The sequence below is a fragment of the Spinacia oleracea genome, chromosome 6 (assembly GCF_020520425.1).
Source record: "Spinacia oleracea cultivar Varoflay chromosome 6, BTI_SOV_V1, whole genome shotgun sequence".
Lineage (NCBI taxonomy): Eukaryota > Viridiplantae > Streptophyta > Magnoliopsida > Caryophyllales > Amaranthaceae > Spinacia > Spinacia oleracea.
The window spans coordinates 104,594,361-104,612,847 of NC_079492.1; the positions used below are offsets into that span (position 1 = coordinate 104,594,361).

An 18,487-nucleotide genomic window follows, 5' to 3' on the forward strand; every position below is an offset into this window, starting at 1 on the left:
ATTTGGTTAAATCTATATATTTTAAGTTTGCAGCCATTTTTTATAGCAGTTAAATAATAGTATACCAAATTCATATACAGTACAAAATCTTTTCTAGAATCAGGAGATTTGATCACTATATTCTAACGTATATTCTAATAATGTAAGTTTGCTACACACAACCAAAAACGTAGATTCAATATTCTATTGTACATTATATTAGATTTTATAGTAGATTTTATAAGCTAATTGATCCGTACAAATTGAATATTCTATAATGGATTATAGTAGATTGAATATTCTATAGTAGATTATACCAAAAATACATAACATATCTAATAATGTGAATTTGGTAGAATTTGGTTTTTAAAAAATAATAAAAAAAATTATTACACAGGGACACTTGTCAGCCTCAAACTGAGCGCCCTGTGTAACTACATTAACCTTTTTTTTGAGGGAAAACTACATTAACCTTAACATTAATGTTGTCATTAGTTAATGACTTAATTTAGGCAAATGTTTCCAATCTTCAGAGTAACCATCTACTTGACATCCTACAAGAGAACCCATTTCATAAACCGTTCATTTCAAACATCCTCGGAGTCGGATTCTTACATGAAATGCATCGAAAAGTACGCCAAAAATCAATCATTGTTACAGGGCAAAGCGTTACATGCTCATTTGATCATCAATGGGTTAGCTTGTTTGAGCCATGTTTCTTCCAAGCTCATTCCAATGTACGTCGAGTGTGGGGAATTGAGTATTGCACGGCAAGTGTTCGATGAAATTTCCAAGTCGAACTATCGCCGATGGATAGCCCTTACTGGAGCGTATGCCAAATGTGGGTTTTACAGGCAAGCTTTGGACATTTTATGGGAAATGCTTGCAGAAGGAGTAAAACCCAACAATTTTGTCCTTCCTAGTGCGCTTAAAGCTTGTGGACATCTGTTTGAATGGCAGACTGGACAGGAGATACATGGTTTCAGTTTGAGAAGTTCGTTTGGATGTGATGTGTATGTTGGTAGTGCCCTCATTGATATGTACTCGAAATGTGGCTTTGTTGGGAAAGCAAGGAAGGTTTACGATAACATGATTGACAAGGATTTGGTTTGTGTGAATGTTATGATTGCTGGGTATGTGCATGCAGGGATGGTGAAAGAGGCGTTGGGTTTAGTAGAGGATATGCAAGTGATGAAACTGAGGCCTAATGTGGTAACATGGAATACTTTAATTGCAGGATTTTCGCAAGCAGGGGATAGTTTAATGGTAGACGAGCTTTTCCAAGTGATGCGCAATAATAAGATTGAGCCTGATGTGGTGTCATGGACTTCAATCATATCTGGGTTAGTGAAGAATTTCAAAAATGACGAAGCCTTTGTAACATTCCGAAAAATGATGGCTTATGGGTGTTTCCCTAATACGAATACAGTCAGCAGTCTGCTGTCTGCTTGTGCTAATGTAGCAAATGTGACATGGGGGAAGGAGATACATGGTTTTGCATTGGTGTGTGGACTTGAGCAGGATATATACGTGCAGAGCGCTGTTATAGATATGTATGCTAAATGTGGGTGTATATCCCAAGCAGCAACGTTGTTTCATAAGATGATTAGAAGGAATACCCCTACATGGAACTCGATGATCTTTGGATATGCTAACCATGGTTACTGCAAGGAAGCAATAGAGCTTTTCAAGAGGATGGAAATGGAGGAGGCAGAAAAGCTTGATCACTTGACACTCACTGCCGTTCTAACAGCATGTAGTCACGGTGGGATGATGGAGTACGGAAGAACCCTCTTCAAATCAATGCAAGAGAAGTATAACATTAAGCCAAGACTTGAGCACTACGCATGTATGGTAGATTTACTTGGCCGAGCAGGAAAATTAGCCGAGGCTTATGATTTAGTCAAAGCAATGCCAATTCCACCTGATTTGTTCGTGTGGGGAGCATTATTAGGGGCCTGCAAGAAGCATGACAACATAGAGCTTGCCGAAGTAGCAGCAAAACACTTGTCTGAACTCGAACCTCAGGGTCCCGGGACAAGTTTATTGTCAAATTTATATGCAGGAGCAGGAAGCTGGGGAAATGCTGCCAGACTGAAGAAGTTGATGAAGATGAAGAAGAAGAAGAAGAAATCGAACAGCTTCCCAGGGCGCAGTTGGATAGAGACTGCTTGATAATTGATATACATGAGCTTCAATTTGTAAGTTTTAGTTTTTGTACGTAATACATCATCATCCCCTTTGACAACCCAAAAGGCCACTCTATCCAATTAGAAAATGAATGAGCAAATACTTTATTTTTGTGCACTTTTAGGAATTGTGTCATTTTTAGGATAGTGTCAATTATATTTAACTAATCTTTAGGAGTTTGAACTCTTACCTCATCTCTGAAACGCAATTTGCCAGATTTGTAATTGGGAAATTTGGTCGTTCTTGAGCGTAAGCGATTAAACAATAGGGGTACGAAGGGAGTATTGTACTACTGTATTCAATTGGATGAAATCAGCATTTATGTGGATATAGTTTTTAATTTTAAAGTTGCAAGAAGATATGGTGGTCCCTTGCGGATCAATCAGTTGGCAAATGGGGATGGTTATTTAGGTTCTTGACAGGGTCAGATTCAGCGGGTTTACAATGACCCCTTGTCATCTAATTTTCTATGCAAAATGGCGACGTTAACAACCCTCCATCATGCTCTTACATTTCAAAATTACTTTTACACTGCCTTTCTCCTTTTCTTTCTTACGAAGGTCAGTAACTCAGAACTAACCAGATTTCGATCTACAGTGGCAAAGTCGATAGAACACTCAGACATATACTCGTACAATTTATTTGTCGTGATCACTTAGCTGTGCTTGTACCCATTTGTTTCCCACTTTCTTACAGGCAAACGGCAAATGTGTACATATGACCCTTGGTTTATCATTGGGGTGTGGCCTGTGGGGGTAGGGACGGGGAAGGGAGGAGGGAGGAGGGGGTTGCTAGCCACCAACACAGCATATAGTGTCTATATCATTCAAACACTCTAAGCTTGTAAAAATGGACAGCCAACCATTCCAAGTTTTATCTACAAGGACCACTTGCAATTTCATAAAAAGCTGGGCCTCGGAAAACCCTAAATTTCTGTTAGGGAGTTCATCTTATAAGAATCCCATGTTAAAGAGCATAAAAAGATAAGTGTCGCCCTTGGCCAGTTGTCCTCCCACCTTTAGATTTCGGGTGTTTTTGGTCCAAGAAACATAAATCACACTTGTTACTTTCTTCTTATCCCACTTCTTACTTTCTTCCTAAGTTCTACTCAATCTAAAGCAACTTGCAAGCATCATATTCGCCCAACAGGCCTGCAGATATTTTGTTGTCAACAGCCATCCTCAATCTAACTCTTGCTCGTACCTCTCAATGAATACAGTTGACATTAACCTGGAAGAGCTTCATCCCTTCAGCCTCCTAAGTCCCAACCCCACCCCACCAAGGCATCAACACCTTTTTTCTTTGGGAAGGGTAAAAGCAAAAGGAAGATGGAACAAAAAAAGACTATCTGTAACGGGAACAAATGAAAATTGGAGAGAATTACTCAATGCACTTGTATGCCGAACAAGCAGAAGACAGCAGAGTTGTTAGATAATCTGTTGTACATCTTTCTTGTGTTGCTTCAGCTTGAAAACTGAAAATGAAGATACAATGTTACACTTAAATCAAATGTACATCCATCTCAAAAGCATGTCAGAAACATATTCTTGGTACGGTGTTCCTAGATAATCAAAGACAACAAAGTTGTTAGAAAATCTGTTCATCTTTCTTGTCTTGCTTCAGCTTGACAACTGAAAAGGAAGATACAGCGTTATGCTAAAATCAATTGTACATCGATCTCAAAAACACGTTGGAAACATATTCTCGAGACGGTGTGGTATATGTAGCCTGAATGAACCATGACAGAAATCTTTCCTCTACACATGACAGCGGCAAGATATACACAAGTTTTTACTTCTTCCGACTTGAACATGAGTCATCCATACATCGGAGGCATCTGAAATTTTCCCATGTCACTCACTTGTGTGAAGCGTTTCTGAGTTCTATAGTACCTTTTCAATGGAGGAACTTGATTTGTTGAATCACTCAATCTGTAAGAAAGAACAGAGTGCAATCCAATCAAAAAGCTGTTTGTACACAACCACAAAAGCACCCAAACAAAATCTAATCAACAGCAATTTATGAAAAGAAAGATAGACAAGTAATGCATCATGCAATAAACTTCCAGATCAAGTCTTGCCAATTCATTAACCTCCAATGACATTATTTGCTACAATTTCAAACAAAACACCGAAAACCAAAAAAAAAACGAAATAAAGTAGAGCAAGGTCACATTGTGTATATTACATTATTACCAGATCAATTTCTTGATCAGTACAAAAGCCTCCATGTGCAAAAAGCATAAAATTAATCCTAACAGCAACCAAGATCCAAGAAGATACAATCAGAACATATACTACCTCAGGATTCAGTCAGATGACAGTCTAACACTGACTGACATGTAGTATCATACTGACAACATTTCCGAAAGACCGGGGGAACGAACATTCATCGGTTCAACATCCCAACAGTTTCTGAAATACTCCATCCAAATACATAGAAGACTGAAATTAAGATAGGAAATTGATACTACTGCAATTGGGAGCAGCAGAATTAGAACATTCAAACCTAGCAGTTTCCACACATCCCACTAAGCTAATCAGACTTAGGATTTCATAACTAGTTTAAATCCTATACAACAATCCAGCATAATCAACCGAGCATAATAAGAATGAATCAATTAACCAAGCAAATTTCGCAATTCAGATCAATAATCTAACAATCAAAAAAATCAGAACGTCGGAAGAGTGTATACCTTTCTCAAAAAAATCCAAGATCAGCTCTTTTATCTTCAGTTATTACCAGGACCAACAGTTGGAGATTGATGATAAGACACCATTGAACCATACTTATTCCCTGATTGCATCATCATCCCATTCCCATTACTATACTGATTGTAATTATAATGATTGTTATTATGCGGTTGATTGTGACTGTAATTATGATTTTGATGCTGCTCAAACCCATTATAATTCCCCATTCCTGTCATTCCCATTCCCATCACTGGTACCGAACCCGACATCGCTCCGTTCCCATTTCCATTCCCATTTTCCGATGACGAATTCGACCCTCCGTCGAAGTCATCCCCTTGCATCCTCTTCAAGTAAAGCCGATATTTCTGCAGATGACTAGCAACGTTTTCTCTAGTCAAACCTTCCACATTCATTAACTGCATGATCGTCTTTGGCACCGCGTTCTTTATCCCTAAATGTCCCACTACATCCACAAACCTCTTATGCAATTGAGGCGTCCACACCAACCTCGACCTCTTCACCGTCTTCTCACCACCACCGCCACCTGTGCCAAAATCACCACCCATCGCCGCCTCCGCCGCAACCTCCGCCGCCGCCGAATCGGCATCTTCCGGCGAGTCGGTCCTCCGCTGCTTCTTCGTTCCCGATTCATCATCATCATTCTCCTCGCAAAAATCCTTGTAATTCGAGCCGCAGAGGATAGAGAGTGTGTCCTCGGAAGCTTGAGTAACCTCGCCGGAAGTCCGATAGGGTTCCGGCTTAATATTAAACGCCGATAAGAGTTCCAGCGGAATCAAACCCTGACTTAACGGCGCGATGTCGTCAAAGTTCGGTAAACCTAATTCCCACTCGTGTATGTTTTCCTCCTCTTCTTCAACTCCGGTGATGTAGAGCCTGCCGTCATAGTCTCCGTTAACTTCACCCATAATTGATTTAATTGAGGAGAGAGAAAATAGGGGGTGTTTGGGAAAATGAGAATTGAGAAAAATTGGGTAAAAAGTGCACCTATTAAATATCTATGTTGCTTAATAATCGGTTGCCTACGTGGATGGTTCAGCTTAGATATTTTTGATTCGCTATGCTCTTTTCATATCCAGAAATTCTACTTTTGGAAATATTTCTAAATAAATTTGTTTAAATAATAGGTCCTCGTATTTTTTGAGAGGGAATTCATTTTATTGGGTGTATTGGTAATTTGGTATTTTAGTCTTATAAAAAAAATTTAGAAATATCTACAAATAAAATAATAGAGAATGTATTTTGTATTTAGTTACATGATTGTATTACTCCTTACCCAAATTCTTATTTACAAGTGATGTAGGGTAAAAGTATACTCAAAATGCTTAAAATTTTATCATGTAATCCTTTAAAACGTTTATCTATTAACATTTTTTTATTAAAAGTACAAAAACTAGGTAAAAAATACTTCCTCCATTTCTATATAGTTGCAACACTTCCCTAAAATGAAAATATCACAATAGTTGCAACACACCTAAAATGGAAACATTTTTTACCCAAAGTTACAATTTTACACCTAAGATGATTTAGTAATGTGACTAAAGTGGTTGTTGCCCTACTCAAGTACCACTTTCTTAAATACTGTGTAGAGGGGTATGTTGCAACAATAAAGAATCAGAGGAAGGATAAAATATGAAGTACTTGTGTAAAAGTTATCACATTTTCTATTACTTTATTCGTACAAAAAAAATATGATTTATTTACTTGTTAATAATTAATTTGTCATGCTAAACCCAACTCTGGTGTTTAGGCTCTTTTCTCTTCGTCTGATCTAATTAAGTCTGGCCTGATTTTTCTAATTGTTGGTGTGATTTGGTATGATTTTTATTTTTATTATTATTACTCCATCTGTTCTTAAATGTTAGTCATCTTTCCGTATTGAGTTGTTTTTTTATTAGTCCCTTTAGAAATCTTTCCTTATTTGTCCAACATATCCTCATTAAAATAAACCTTTATTTTCATTAAACCCCTCAACTATTTCTCTCTCCTACCCGCATGCGTTAGATAAATGTGAAAGGGGATATAAAAAGTGCACCCGTATTGAATTGTTTTTTACCACCTATAAAAATTGAAATTTGTTTTTTACCACCTAAAAAATATAAAACTTATTTTTTTACCTCCTAAAATAAAATAAAAATTACGCACTATCTTTTATCACCTCTTAACTACAAGATGGATGAAAACGTTATGTGAATTATTGGGAAATAAGGGAAAATGGTAGCTTATATACATGAAAATCGTGGGAGAAGAGAAGGAAATCAAAAATATACTATCGTGTAAGCATTTTACATAAAGTTGCATGGGAGTCTAGAAACAAGTTGTGCTTCCACCCCTTTTTGAATGCAAAAACTCAATATATGAAAGATAAATGAACCACTCTTAGCATTGTTAGAGTGACTAATAGAGATAGACTTGATACGCGAAAGTGTGTCCAAGAATTCCTTATCTAATTCTCCAAACGTAGAGGAAGCAAAAGGGGTGAACTTATATCCGTTATCCTCATATTTAGACGCATACTTCTTCTTTTTCTTCTCCACAACATTGTGCAAGGCCACCTCACGAGCCCAAGAACTCACACGCATACCAGCAGAGAGATGTCAGTCACATCCAAACATGCATCTTTACCTTGGAACCAATTAAATAGTAAAAGGTTTGCAGGTCTTAGTTCCTTCCCAGCCTATGAGAGGAAACCCATTGGAGCATCCTTATGCACCATGATCCCAACTTTGGAACAAATATCAACAAGAATATCAAGCACCAAATTATGTCTGAACTTCACACCCACTTCACTAGAACAGTGGATAGCATGATCTCCCCATTGGTCCATCCGAGGAGCATTGCAACTCGTGCAAATACTACCTTCAGGGCAGAGGTATCGTGAGTCTGTAGCACATAGAGCGGAATTGACGGTGGTTCATCCTCTACCCCAAACCATCAATAGGAATGGTGAACAGAAAATCTTGTGCATGCGGGGCACGGATACAACTGAGAACAACAACTTGTCTTGGGCTTAGCATGTACCTAACAACGAGGTTTTTCTCAATGACACCAAAGTAACACTTTATCATCATCCGAGGGGGGGTGGGGAGGCAGAAGAGACAGTGGTGACAGAGAGAGCATCAACGTTGCAGAAAGCATTGAAAACATCAAGAGCATGCTGAAAAGAAGAGTTAGCGGAGACAATACCCATCTTTGACATAATCTTGGTCTGCAATGTGCTCGTTTTCATGCGGGGAGAAAGAAAAGCATAACGGATTAGATCCCCTACAGAAAGGATGCCAAGACCACATAACTTGATTGGGAGAGTGGCGAGCCGCCATTGCCAGTTACCGAACCCCGACCCTGAAGTAATAACAATCTTCTCCAAGGAGGTACGTAACGCCAGATCAAACTGAACTTGGGCATCCAAGAAAGAAAAGGGGAGCAAGTTCACAAAGCATATGACAATTTCGCAATCCAACACAATTTCGAATAAAAAGGAGCTCGCATTGGGGATCATTAAGGCTGTTAATTGCCTACATTAAGGCGATAATGTTAGAGATACTCTTCAAAGCCAGATCCCGACAGAAGCCTACGTCCAAACTGACAGAACCACCAAAAAGTTTGACACCATTACGCGAGCAAGAGACATTTATTGTAAAAACACCCTACACCCTACCTCTAGGATCCTCCAGAGGCCAGAAAAGTTCAGTCTTGTCCACATTCAGGAACAAACCACGAGTCGACCTATCAGTCCCGATGATGTTATTATTATTATGATTATTATTGTTATTTATTATTATTGTTAATATTATTGTTATTATTTCTATTGTTGTTATTATTATTACTCTATTTTATGATTATTTTTGTTTTTATTATTATATTGTTTTTTTTATTATTTTTATTATTATTAATCTTATTATTAATCTTATTGTTATTATTATTATTATCATTATATTATTATTATTATTATTATTATTATTATTATTACACTACAAAAAATTGTACCATTAACGACGATAATTTCCGTCGCTAAAGGTCAATAATCGTTGATTAATGACGGGATATCCTGTTGCGAACCCGTCATAAAAGGGGGCCGTCGTTAATGGAAAATTCCGTTGTTAACCCGTCATAAAAGACATTTGTGACGGTTGTTCCCGTCTTTGTTTGGTTGTTAACCCCGTCACAAAAGGACTTTGCGACGGAATTTTTAACCCTTCGAAATTAGGTTGTCGTTAAAGATACAAATTCTTGTAATGTTATTACAAAAAAACGTGTAAACAGTTAACATAAAGTTAAGTTGGATGAGAGTCTACCACATATTAGATATACATTTAGATTTCCTCAACTAAAAGGCCCCCTAAAAGTATGTTGCCAAGAAAAGATCGTGGCTAGACTTACTTTTTGCTAAATACACCAATATTTTTTTGAAACATTTTTAGCTTGGCACTCGATAAGAAATCTTAATTTGTTTTGAAACTCATAAGATAAAATGATACTCAGTGTTTACTTCCTTGGTCCAACTAATTTCATTTTTCCTTATGATTTGTTTGATTAAACTTGTCTTAAATTACACATATTAGACCATGTTCTGTTCACCTAGCTTATTTTCACTTATTTCATGAAAATTAAGTTCAGATAATTTCAGATAAGATAAGTTCAGAAAAAGTAAGAGTTGACCAAGTACAATTTATAACTAAAATAAGTTTTGATAAATTCTAATAAGTTCGGATAAGTTTAGATAAGTTCAGTTAAGTTCAGCTAAGTTCGGATAAATTCAAATAAGATAAGTCCAGGAAAAATAAGTGGAAATCAGGTGAATATAATGCAGCTTTAGAGTGTCTAAATTTTGTCTATCTGAAATATCTTTTTATTATGCCATTCAAGACCTATTTGTGAGTACACTTAAACTTTTTGTTGTTGTATCGTCGATAATTGTTTGAAATGAATTTAATCAAACATGGCATAAATTATACTTCCTCCAATTTTTAATAATTGTACCATTTGGGTTTTAGCATTATTCTCATATTCTTATATAGTTATTTTTTGTGATTTATATGTAAGGAAAAATATATTCATGTGGGATCTTGTTAGATTCGTCTCGAAATATATTTTCAAATTATCAAATTTTTATAATTTTTTAAAATGTATAATGAGAGATATTAGTGGTTAAAATAGTGCATTGGCAAGCGTAAAATCTCAGATGGTGCAATTAAAAAAATGGAGGAAGTAAATTTTGAAGAAAAATGCTAACGAGCGCCTCTGAGACACTAATTAGAAATTACTTTCTTCATATTTAAATAGGAGATACACTTGGTCGGGCACGAGTATTAACTACGGAGTATTAAGGAAGAATAGTCGAATGAAATAAAATAATAAAACAAGTGGGTTGGGGTAAATATTTTAATCAAGTAAAATAAGTTGAGACCATTAAATTTTGAAGGAGTATTGGGTGAGAGGTTTATGAAATTAAATATTAATTGTTTAATGTGGTACTGGGGTTAGTGTATTATTTAGTTAATTAAAAATGACAAATATATTTCCTATTTAAGTACGGTCGAAAATGACAATTGTATCTCCTATTTAAATACAGAAGGAGTATAATTTTCCTTTTTCTTTATTACCTTAAGTTCGGTAAATATGTTTGTTTCGTATACATTCCTTATTTATTACTCCCTCCGTCTCTTTTTGTTTTTTACGTTTGGTATTTTTCACGCGTTTTAACGATTAATTAATTTGCATCGAGATTCCTCAATTTTTTTATTTAAACAAGATAAATTACGTTTATTTATAATGTTTTCACTTTTATCAAAATTCTGATATTGGGAAATGAGAAAATTTTAATGTCCAAATGAAAAAGTGTGACAAATTAAATGACCCAATGAATTTAATTGGTTAAAATAATAATTGGACACAAATTTTGATAGAATACTAAGTCATTTATGTGATTATATAAAAAGTAATGTAAATAATATTTAGAAATACCCAAAAAGGAAAACGTAAAAAACAAAAAGTGACGGAAGGAGTAGTTAATTTATTTACTTGTTTTATAACTTTATGAAATATGTAAACCAGAATAAAAAGTAAGATCTCGATTTTTTTTCGAATTTTAAATGATCAGGTAATTTAAACGGACTAGTGATTATTAAAATATCCAAAATGATTAACCATAAGTCGAAGCTGACGTGTGAATATGTGATTATCCTGAGCGACAAAAAGTGGAGTCACTAACCGGCTAGCGAATGAGTTAGTGACAGCATGGAAAATGGGTGCACTTTGTAAGCTGTGCTGGAATTCAATAGTAAAGGGTAGTTTAGGAAACTTAAGTGGAGCAACACCGACCATAATGGTGTGACTTTTGTTTAGAGACGGACAGACCAATGAGGTGACAGAGTATTGCTTAACAGCTGTCATAGTGGAGAGTGAGAGAAGGTTGACCGTTGGATGAGGAGAGATAAATTATAAAGATCGCACGGTAAGGAGGGTGCTTCTTTGGTGATCAAGAAAGTGACGATTTTTTTTTTTTTTGGATGAAAAAATACAAGAAGTTAGGGTAGCCTTCTCTCAAGGTTGTACCCTAACTTATCTAAAGATATAAAATAAAAAAAATTTACTGTCTATGTAGGGGTCAACATCTTGATGAGTCTGGATGTTATGACCTATTGCGGCAGCATAGTCTGCTGCGCGATTGGCTTCCCGATAAATGTGGCGAGAGGAAAAAGAGTCAAAATGTTGTAAAAGCTGATTGACACCTTTCATTAGCACCTGAATCTTCCATAGGCATTGAACTTGACCTTGTAAGATATTAAATATCAATAAATTATCACCTTCTATGAAAACATGATGAATGTTATGTTCAATTGCTAGTAGAAGGCCGTTACGAAGAGCCATAGCTTCGACAAGGAGAGGAGACAAAGTCCCAAGATTGTAGGATCTACTAATAACATTATTACCTAGGTGGTCCCCAATAACCACCCCTGCTGTTCCAGAGTGGTGACGAACTGAACCATCAAAATTGAGTTTGAAAACACCTGGAGCAGGAGGTGTCCATGCTACGCGTATGGTGCTTGAAGGAGTCACAATAGCCTTGTTGTAACACCCCTAGAATTTGGACCTTTTATATAATCAAAAACCCTGTTTTTATTTCATAAAATCATCGTCCAAACCTTGGGAGTGTCACTGCTACATTTATTCTCCTTAGAAAATAAATGCAAAGCAACAAAACTATTTAAAACCATTAAAGTCAAAATTAACTAAGTGATCTAAAAGGTGGCTCATAAAATATTACAACCAATTCTCATTAAATAAATAACAAAATCCAACTTAAAACTGAAATAGAAATTGTCTTTTGACTAGGTGGTTATTCTAAGCGTCTCCTCACTCGTAGCCAAATACCTTTACCAACCTGCAAAAATAAATAGAAAAGAGACAAGAGAGACGAACTCCCAAAAATCAGATAAACTGAGTAATTCCAACTCCATCCCGTAAAATAAATAATTTCAGTTTGAAAACGTTTTGAGTAAATAAAATAAATAAGTAAACAACAAGTATCAATTTAATAATTTCATTATTAAACTTATCACATAAGATCAATATTAATTAAGTGAGGGAAAAAGAACGTTAAGGGTCACGCGTAACCCTTAAAAATGGTCAAAGTAAAATGAGTACAGAATGTCCCTAGTGTGCACACCCCTCACTAATCAACTATGGGTCTCCGCGACCGCACACCAATAAAATTAGGAGGAAGACTAAGCAGAAAGTTTAATACAGAATAATAGAAACCTACTAGAAGCCTACCGAGTCTCCACTAAAGTGCACCGATAGAACAACATCTAGAAGGGTAACTTGTTCCTAACCCTTACGAGCTTTTCCCTCTGATATTACACTTTACATAATTAGTATTTTAATAAGGCCCTTGTACATTATACGAGTAACATATATTACCAAATAATTATAAATCCCCCATTTACTATTAGATTAGAAGAATTGCCATTCATCTAGACCATCAGTAAATGTAACCTCATATATCTGCCAATCCAACAATGCATTACTGATGTTCTACCCATAATTGTGATCACGCCCAAGTCATGGGATCAAAAAATTATAGAACGAATAGTTATGTTTGCAAAATAATTGTAGTAGCACTATTTAGTAATAGTAAAATCAAGGGTTATAATAATAAAAAGGATGCTTTAGTATTATCACATTACTCATAAGTTAATTGACTAGTGCAACTCAAAGCCAAAGCTATAACAACACCAATATATATGACATATATGCTTAATTTATATCATATTATAACCACTATCAGTATGCAGGCTTGCGCCCAAAGTTGCAGAATATGAGCACTTCAAATAGACGAATAATTTTTTTCATAAAGGTAATTATAGTAGTTCAAATAAGCTTTTTATTATACTATTAGTATTAAAATGTTCATAAACTCAAATCACATACTTCATATACATAACTCTTGATATCCCTAACACATAAAATCAGATAAATATATCCAAAATACATTTTTTAATGAGACCTAAAATGATGGACATTAAAAATTACCTTAAGTGCGCGTAATCCGTACTTCGAATATCCTTCCATGATCTCTACGTTACTTTCGCCCAAAAGAATCCTATCAAGAATCCTAAATTAATCTACTGTACTATTTTTAGATGCTATAATAATTAGTCGGAAGTTTTACAAAGGTTAAACTAAAATCGTTAACAAAGTTTGATCTTTTAAAAGCAAGTCAACCAATATTCTATTCGAGAAACGCCCCTGAGGTTTGCAAAAACGCACCAAATACCCTCGCGTCTTTTGAATCACATAATATACCCCTATTTTTGCCTAAGTTTGCACCAAATACCCCTAATCCGACCTTCCGTTAGTCTTCCGTTAAGTCATGTTTATAATTCACAGAATGCCCCTATTTATAAACTTATTGCACAATATAGACCTATTGCAGAATTTGATTCTAATGAAGCTATAAGGGCGTGGGGTTTATCATCTTTATGTAAGCAAACTACCAATCACCCCTCTTATACGAATTAGTTAAAATCGGTAAAACTATACGCACTACCAAACCGTAATCAACAAATTTGGTCATCATAAATGGTGAAGATAATCTCTCAGTACAAATTGTATCAAGATGACATTCTCAAATTAAGAAAAAACAAAAATTCAGCTTCATTGGTAATTCAAATAATCTTCTACAGCAAAATACATTTTATTTTCTCAGTAACTAATCCTCTCAGTACGTAACTAATCTATGTTTCCCACTAATTGTAGCCTTTACTTGTATTATTTCTCAACTGAGGATCCTATGCCTTATTTTTGGTTCCAGCAGCAGTAGAAGGTCAAGCTCGATTGTTGACCTGGGGCTCAGCAGGGTCTTCCACAAGCCCCCGAAGTCTTATTTTTCCTAGCATTTTCAAAGCTCTGGGTATAAACACCTTCACCTCCATTCTCCCAACCACTAAATGGTGGCACCTTTGCCCATGCCTCTTTGGCAAACCACCACCACCTTCACCTCCTTCTCCGACTCTGTAATAATCAAAGAAATTTGAAATGCTCAAACAACAAATCCAATAAGAAATTGATTGAGTTGAATTATACCATTAGCATAGTTCATCTATTAACAAAACAACAATAACCTCTTTCCACAATTTGTTCACCTAATTTTGGAAGTTTGAAGTAAAATTAACGGCCTAAAATGAAGAAATTCATCTATTAACAAAACAACAACACAACCTCTTTAAATTAATATCAAGAGAGAGGGAGAGAAAGAAGAATAGAGTGTGGTACCTCATGGCTAGCAACGAGCAGCAGATAACAACCACAACAAGAGTACTCCAATTTCCAACAAGGAAAGACAACAACAGCCCCAGCAACCTCAAAGACGAGGACGGTGGAGGCGAGCCCAAAAACCGAGCAAGAGGCGGTGACACAACCCTCTCGCCGGTGGTGAGTGAGAAATTAGAGAAAAGGAAGAAATTAGACAAAATAAATTTGGGTTTTTGAGATTTCCATCAAAATCAATTCACTCAATTAAAAAGGAAAATTTTAGAAAGATCGCCATATAGGATGAAGTGCAACTGGACAACCGATGGAGGCACGACCACCATTGACGGCGGTGGACGGGGAAGGAGAGATAATGAGCAACAATCTTACACCAACAACACTAAATTCAGTAACACTTAATCGATTGGGGATGGGAGATGACGGTGGCGACCGGGTCACCGATGCCATCGACGGTGCAATTGAGGAAGTCGAACCCTAGGCCAGCGTTGGCGACGGTAGCGGGGGCGAAGGTGGTGACAACGGTGAAGAGTGGGAGGAGAGAGAAAGTTTGGGTGGGTTAAGTGGAATGAATGGGGATTTAAGCTAAGGATCGCGCCAAATAACACACAAGGGCAAAAATGTAAACTCGCAGACTAACGCCGTTAACTCAAAAGTGCATCTCATGAACAGAACGTAAAAATAGGGGTATATTATGTGATTCAAAAGACGCGAGGGTATTTGGTGCGTTTTTGCAAACCTCGAGGGCATTTCATGAAAAAACCGTATTCTATTTGAATCAAGTTACTAGTGCTTACAATTGAAAGAACGAACGTATGAAAACAATACTAACTTTCTAAAACTTTAAGAAATGTAATGTCAGGTTTCATTCGGTTACTCTTTATCTTTATTTAACAAAAACAAAACAACCAAAAATTGAAATCCACTTACAGGAAAAACACGAACCAATTAGCAAGACGGGTCTGATGTTAGCGAGAGTTTGTAGAGAAAGGAATTGGGTTGCAGCTTTTAGCAATGATAATGGTGATCGATGACCCTACGGTAAGGGTTAAGATGGTGGTGAGATGTTGATGACGGCAGAGGAATTTTTGAGAGTTAACAATCCTTTAGAGTACGCACGGAAAAATGGATAGAATAGGATTAGTCTAGAATTAGGGTTTTAATTAACAAAATTTTAATTTTAGAAACATAATTAAATAATCTGAAACTATATTTTTTTTATATAGTTTATTTTAGTTAAATTTCCTTAAAACTTTTATTTTAAATCGTAAAATCATTGAAAATTCCAAAATAATTAATAAGAAAATACCCGAAAATTCGGGGTATTACACTTGTGATGGGTGGGATCAATCAACGAATCTAGATATGTGCGCAAATCCCATTCCGTGAATATTATAAAGGCTCTAGTGTAGATTCCCATTATTGACACAGGGGTCTGTCTGAAAACGTAAGCGTTACGAGTTTTCCAGAGACTCCAAATAGATGTGATTATCTTCCTGGTCGGGAGGGTAACATTTTGTCGGAGTTCACGAAAAAGGGAAAGAACAGAAGAAGAGCGCAGATGAGTACCTAGCCAACGAACTGAAGTTTCTGCTTCCCAATATTCTTTAGCCACAGGACTATGAAAAAAAAGATGATCTTGTGTTTCGTTCTGAGTAACACAAAAAGGGCAGCAATTAGGGATATCAATATGTCGATAAGATAAATTACCCCAAGTTGGGAGGCTATTATGCAATAATTTCCAGACAAAAATCTTTAATTTCAGAGCAATGTCTAACTTCCATATCCAGGAAAATTCTCACTTGGAGGAAGAGAGAAAATTATGGGCTAACCATGCAGCGGATTTGACAGTGAAATCACCATTACTAGAGAAACCCCAACAAGGTTCATCTAGTATTTCAGTTGTTGGTAATGGGATACCTTTAATAGTTTGCACAACATTTGGTGGAAGTATCAGGGAGAGGGCCTGAATATCCCATGATCGGTCGTCGTTGATAAAGTGATTAACTGCAAGATCTAGATTTTGGATAACCGATGTATCCAAGTTCAAATAGGTGACAAGATTGGTTGAAAAACACCAATTATCTAGCCAGAAAAGGACATTGGATTTTGAGCCTATTTTCTATCTAATTCCTCTGAGAAGGAGGGGTCTGATTTGGAGGATTTTTTTTCATATCCAGGAATCCTTCGTATGGGGTTTACATTCAAAAAAAGTATGGTTACACAGGTATTTGGCATGGATTGCCTGTACCCATAGATTATTGTGATCAGTAATGACTTTCCAGCCTAACTTAGCCAAGAAAGCAGAGTTAAATGCATGCTTCTGTTTTACGTAAACCTAAACCTCCTTGGTTCTTAGGTTGACAAATCTTATCCCATGATATCAAAGGAATACCTTTCTTTTCTGGGGATTGTTTCCAGAACAAGTTTTGATTTATTTGATCTAAAGAGTTACAAGTTGTTTTAGGAAGGCGAGCAGTGGTCATAGCATAGGATGGAAGAGCCTCCAAGTGGCTTTGAATTAACAATGTTTTTCCAGCCTTAGAAACCAAATTAGAGGACCAACTATTCATTTTTTGCTCTGCTTTTACTACTAGATGTTGGAAATTCTGTTTGGTAAAGGACGTAGAGGTAAAGAGGACACCTAAATAACGACCCAGAAAAGATTTAGGTGTCATATTGAAAAAGCTTGCCAACTGTCGTTTTCTAGAATTGCTAACTAGTTTAGAGAAAACAATCGAGGATTTTCAAAAGTTAATCAATTGTCCTGACATGGATGGAAAATCTGCGAGGATATCTCGTAGAGTGGCACAGGCTGTTGATGTAGCTTTGCAGAGTAATAAGTTATCATCTGCAAATAGTAAGCAAGGAATTGTAGGGGCATACAGGGTAGTTTTAAGTCCAATTCCATCTTTTCTGAGTTGTGAGTGCATAAGTAGCTTTCTAGATAAAACTTCCATGCAAATAACAAACAGAGCAGGTGTAATACCCCGAATTTTTAAAACTCGATTAATTAAGCTTAATTATTTTTATTTAGCTTAAAACCGTTTTAAATTCTAATTTCGAACTTCATTTTGATTAACGAAATTTTATTTGAATTTTAATATTGTTACACGATATATTATCTTTCAGGTTTTAAAATTTAAATTCATATTTCCGAGGTTAGTTATATTTTATATTTTATTTCGTCATTTATAAATAACTTAACGTTTTTATTAACGACAAATTTTATTCGAAAGTTAAATTTATTTTTATTAGCACTTAAAAGAATTATTTTGAAAATTAAATTTACTCAAGTAAAATATTTTATTTTCAGATTAATGCCCAAAATAAGTAATTAAATTCTGAAAATTTATTAAATTCCTAAAATACCCTTATTTCACCCAAGAAACCAAAAATCAGTTTCTTCACCTTCTTCTTCTCCTTCACGTATCTCTTCACCATGAAAGTCAAACTCAACTTTCCATTTGTCATCTCCATTTTCATTCTCAAAGTGATTCAACAATTCATTGACACTAATCTGAAATTCAAAGCCATATTCATTTGACATTTGTCATCAAAACCTTGCAAATGAGCTCACTACATACATCAATGGACAATTCCCCATTGCTATAAATAGCTGTGCAATCAGACTGAATTCCAAGCAAAAACAACCATCAACAAACAATAACCATTTCAATTTCAGGTTCAAATCCGATTTTGATTTTAATTTCTAATTTACCTCTTAAATTGAATTCAAACTAAAAACCACCACAACCACCACCGTGACTGCCGCCACCACCACCATTGACCGTTGCCACCACCGCGACAACCCACCACCACCACTCCCTTTGTCG

General features: G+C 35.9%; 2 protein-coding genes and 2 long non-coding RNA genes across 4 annotated transcripts; 1 reads left to right on the forward strand and 3 right to left on the reverse strand.

Moving 5' to 3' along the window:
• Positions 1-355: 355 nt before the first annotated feature.
• Positions 356-2,255, forward strand: LOC110787692 (pentatricopeptide repeat-containing protein At5g59600). The gene has a single exon (XM_021992334.2). The coding sequence runs from the start codon at positions 496-498 to the stop codon at positions 2,152-2,154; it is 1,659 nt and encodes a 552-aa protein (XP_021848026.2). The 5' UTR covers positions 356-495; the 3' UTR covers positions 2,155-2,255.
• A 1,338-nt stretch (positions 2,256-3,593) lies between these two features.
• On the reverse strand, positions 3,594-5,856 carry LOC110787693 (transcription factor LUX). Its single transcript, XM_021992335.2, has 2 exons — positions 4,865-5,856; positions 3,594-4,100 (listed from the first exon to the last, which is right to left on the reverse strand). Exon 1 carries the CDS (start codon positions 5,786-5,788, stop codon positions 4,901-4,903), a length of 888 nt encoding a protein of 295 aa, XP_021848027.2. The 5' UTR covers positions 5,789-5,856; the 3' UTR covers positions 3,594-4,100; positions 4,865-4,900.
• A 6,156-nt stretch (positions 5,857-12,012) lies between these two features.
• On the reverse strand, positions 12,013-15,752 carry LOC130463984 (uncharacterized). Its single transcript, XR_008924267.1, has 3 exons — positions 15,582-15,752; positions 13,416-13,485; positions 12,013-12,264 (listed from the first exon to the last, which is right to left on the reverse strand). It is a non-coding gene; the product is annotated as an uncharacterized lncRNA (long non-coding RNA).
• Positions 14,016-15,503, reverse strand: LOC130463985 (uncharacterized). The gene is made up of 2 exons (XR_008924268.1): positions 14,658-15,503; positions 14,016-14,396 (listed from the first exon to the last, which is right to left on the reverse strand). It is a non-coding gene; the product is annotated as an uncharacterized lncRNA (long non-coding RNA).
• Positions 15,753-18,487: the final 2,735 nt, after the last annotated feature.

Bases quoted from the DNA above. Each gene is read 5' to 3' on its own strand.
- LOC110787692 (XM_021992334.2), top strand. From the start codon at position 496: ATGTTTCCAATCTTCAGAGTAACCATCTACTTGACATCCTACAAGAGA.
- LOC110787693 (XM_021992335.2), bottom strand. From the start codon at position 5,788: ATGGGTGAAGTTAACGGAGACTATGACGGCAGGCTCTACATCACCGGA.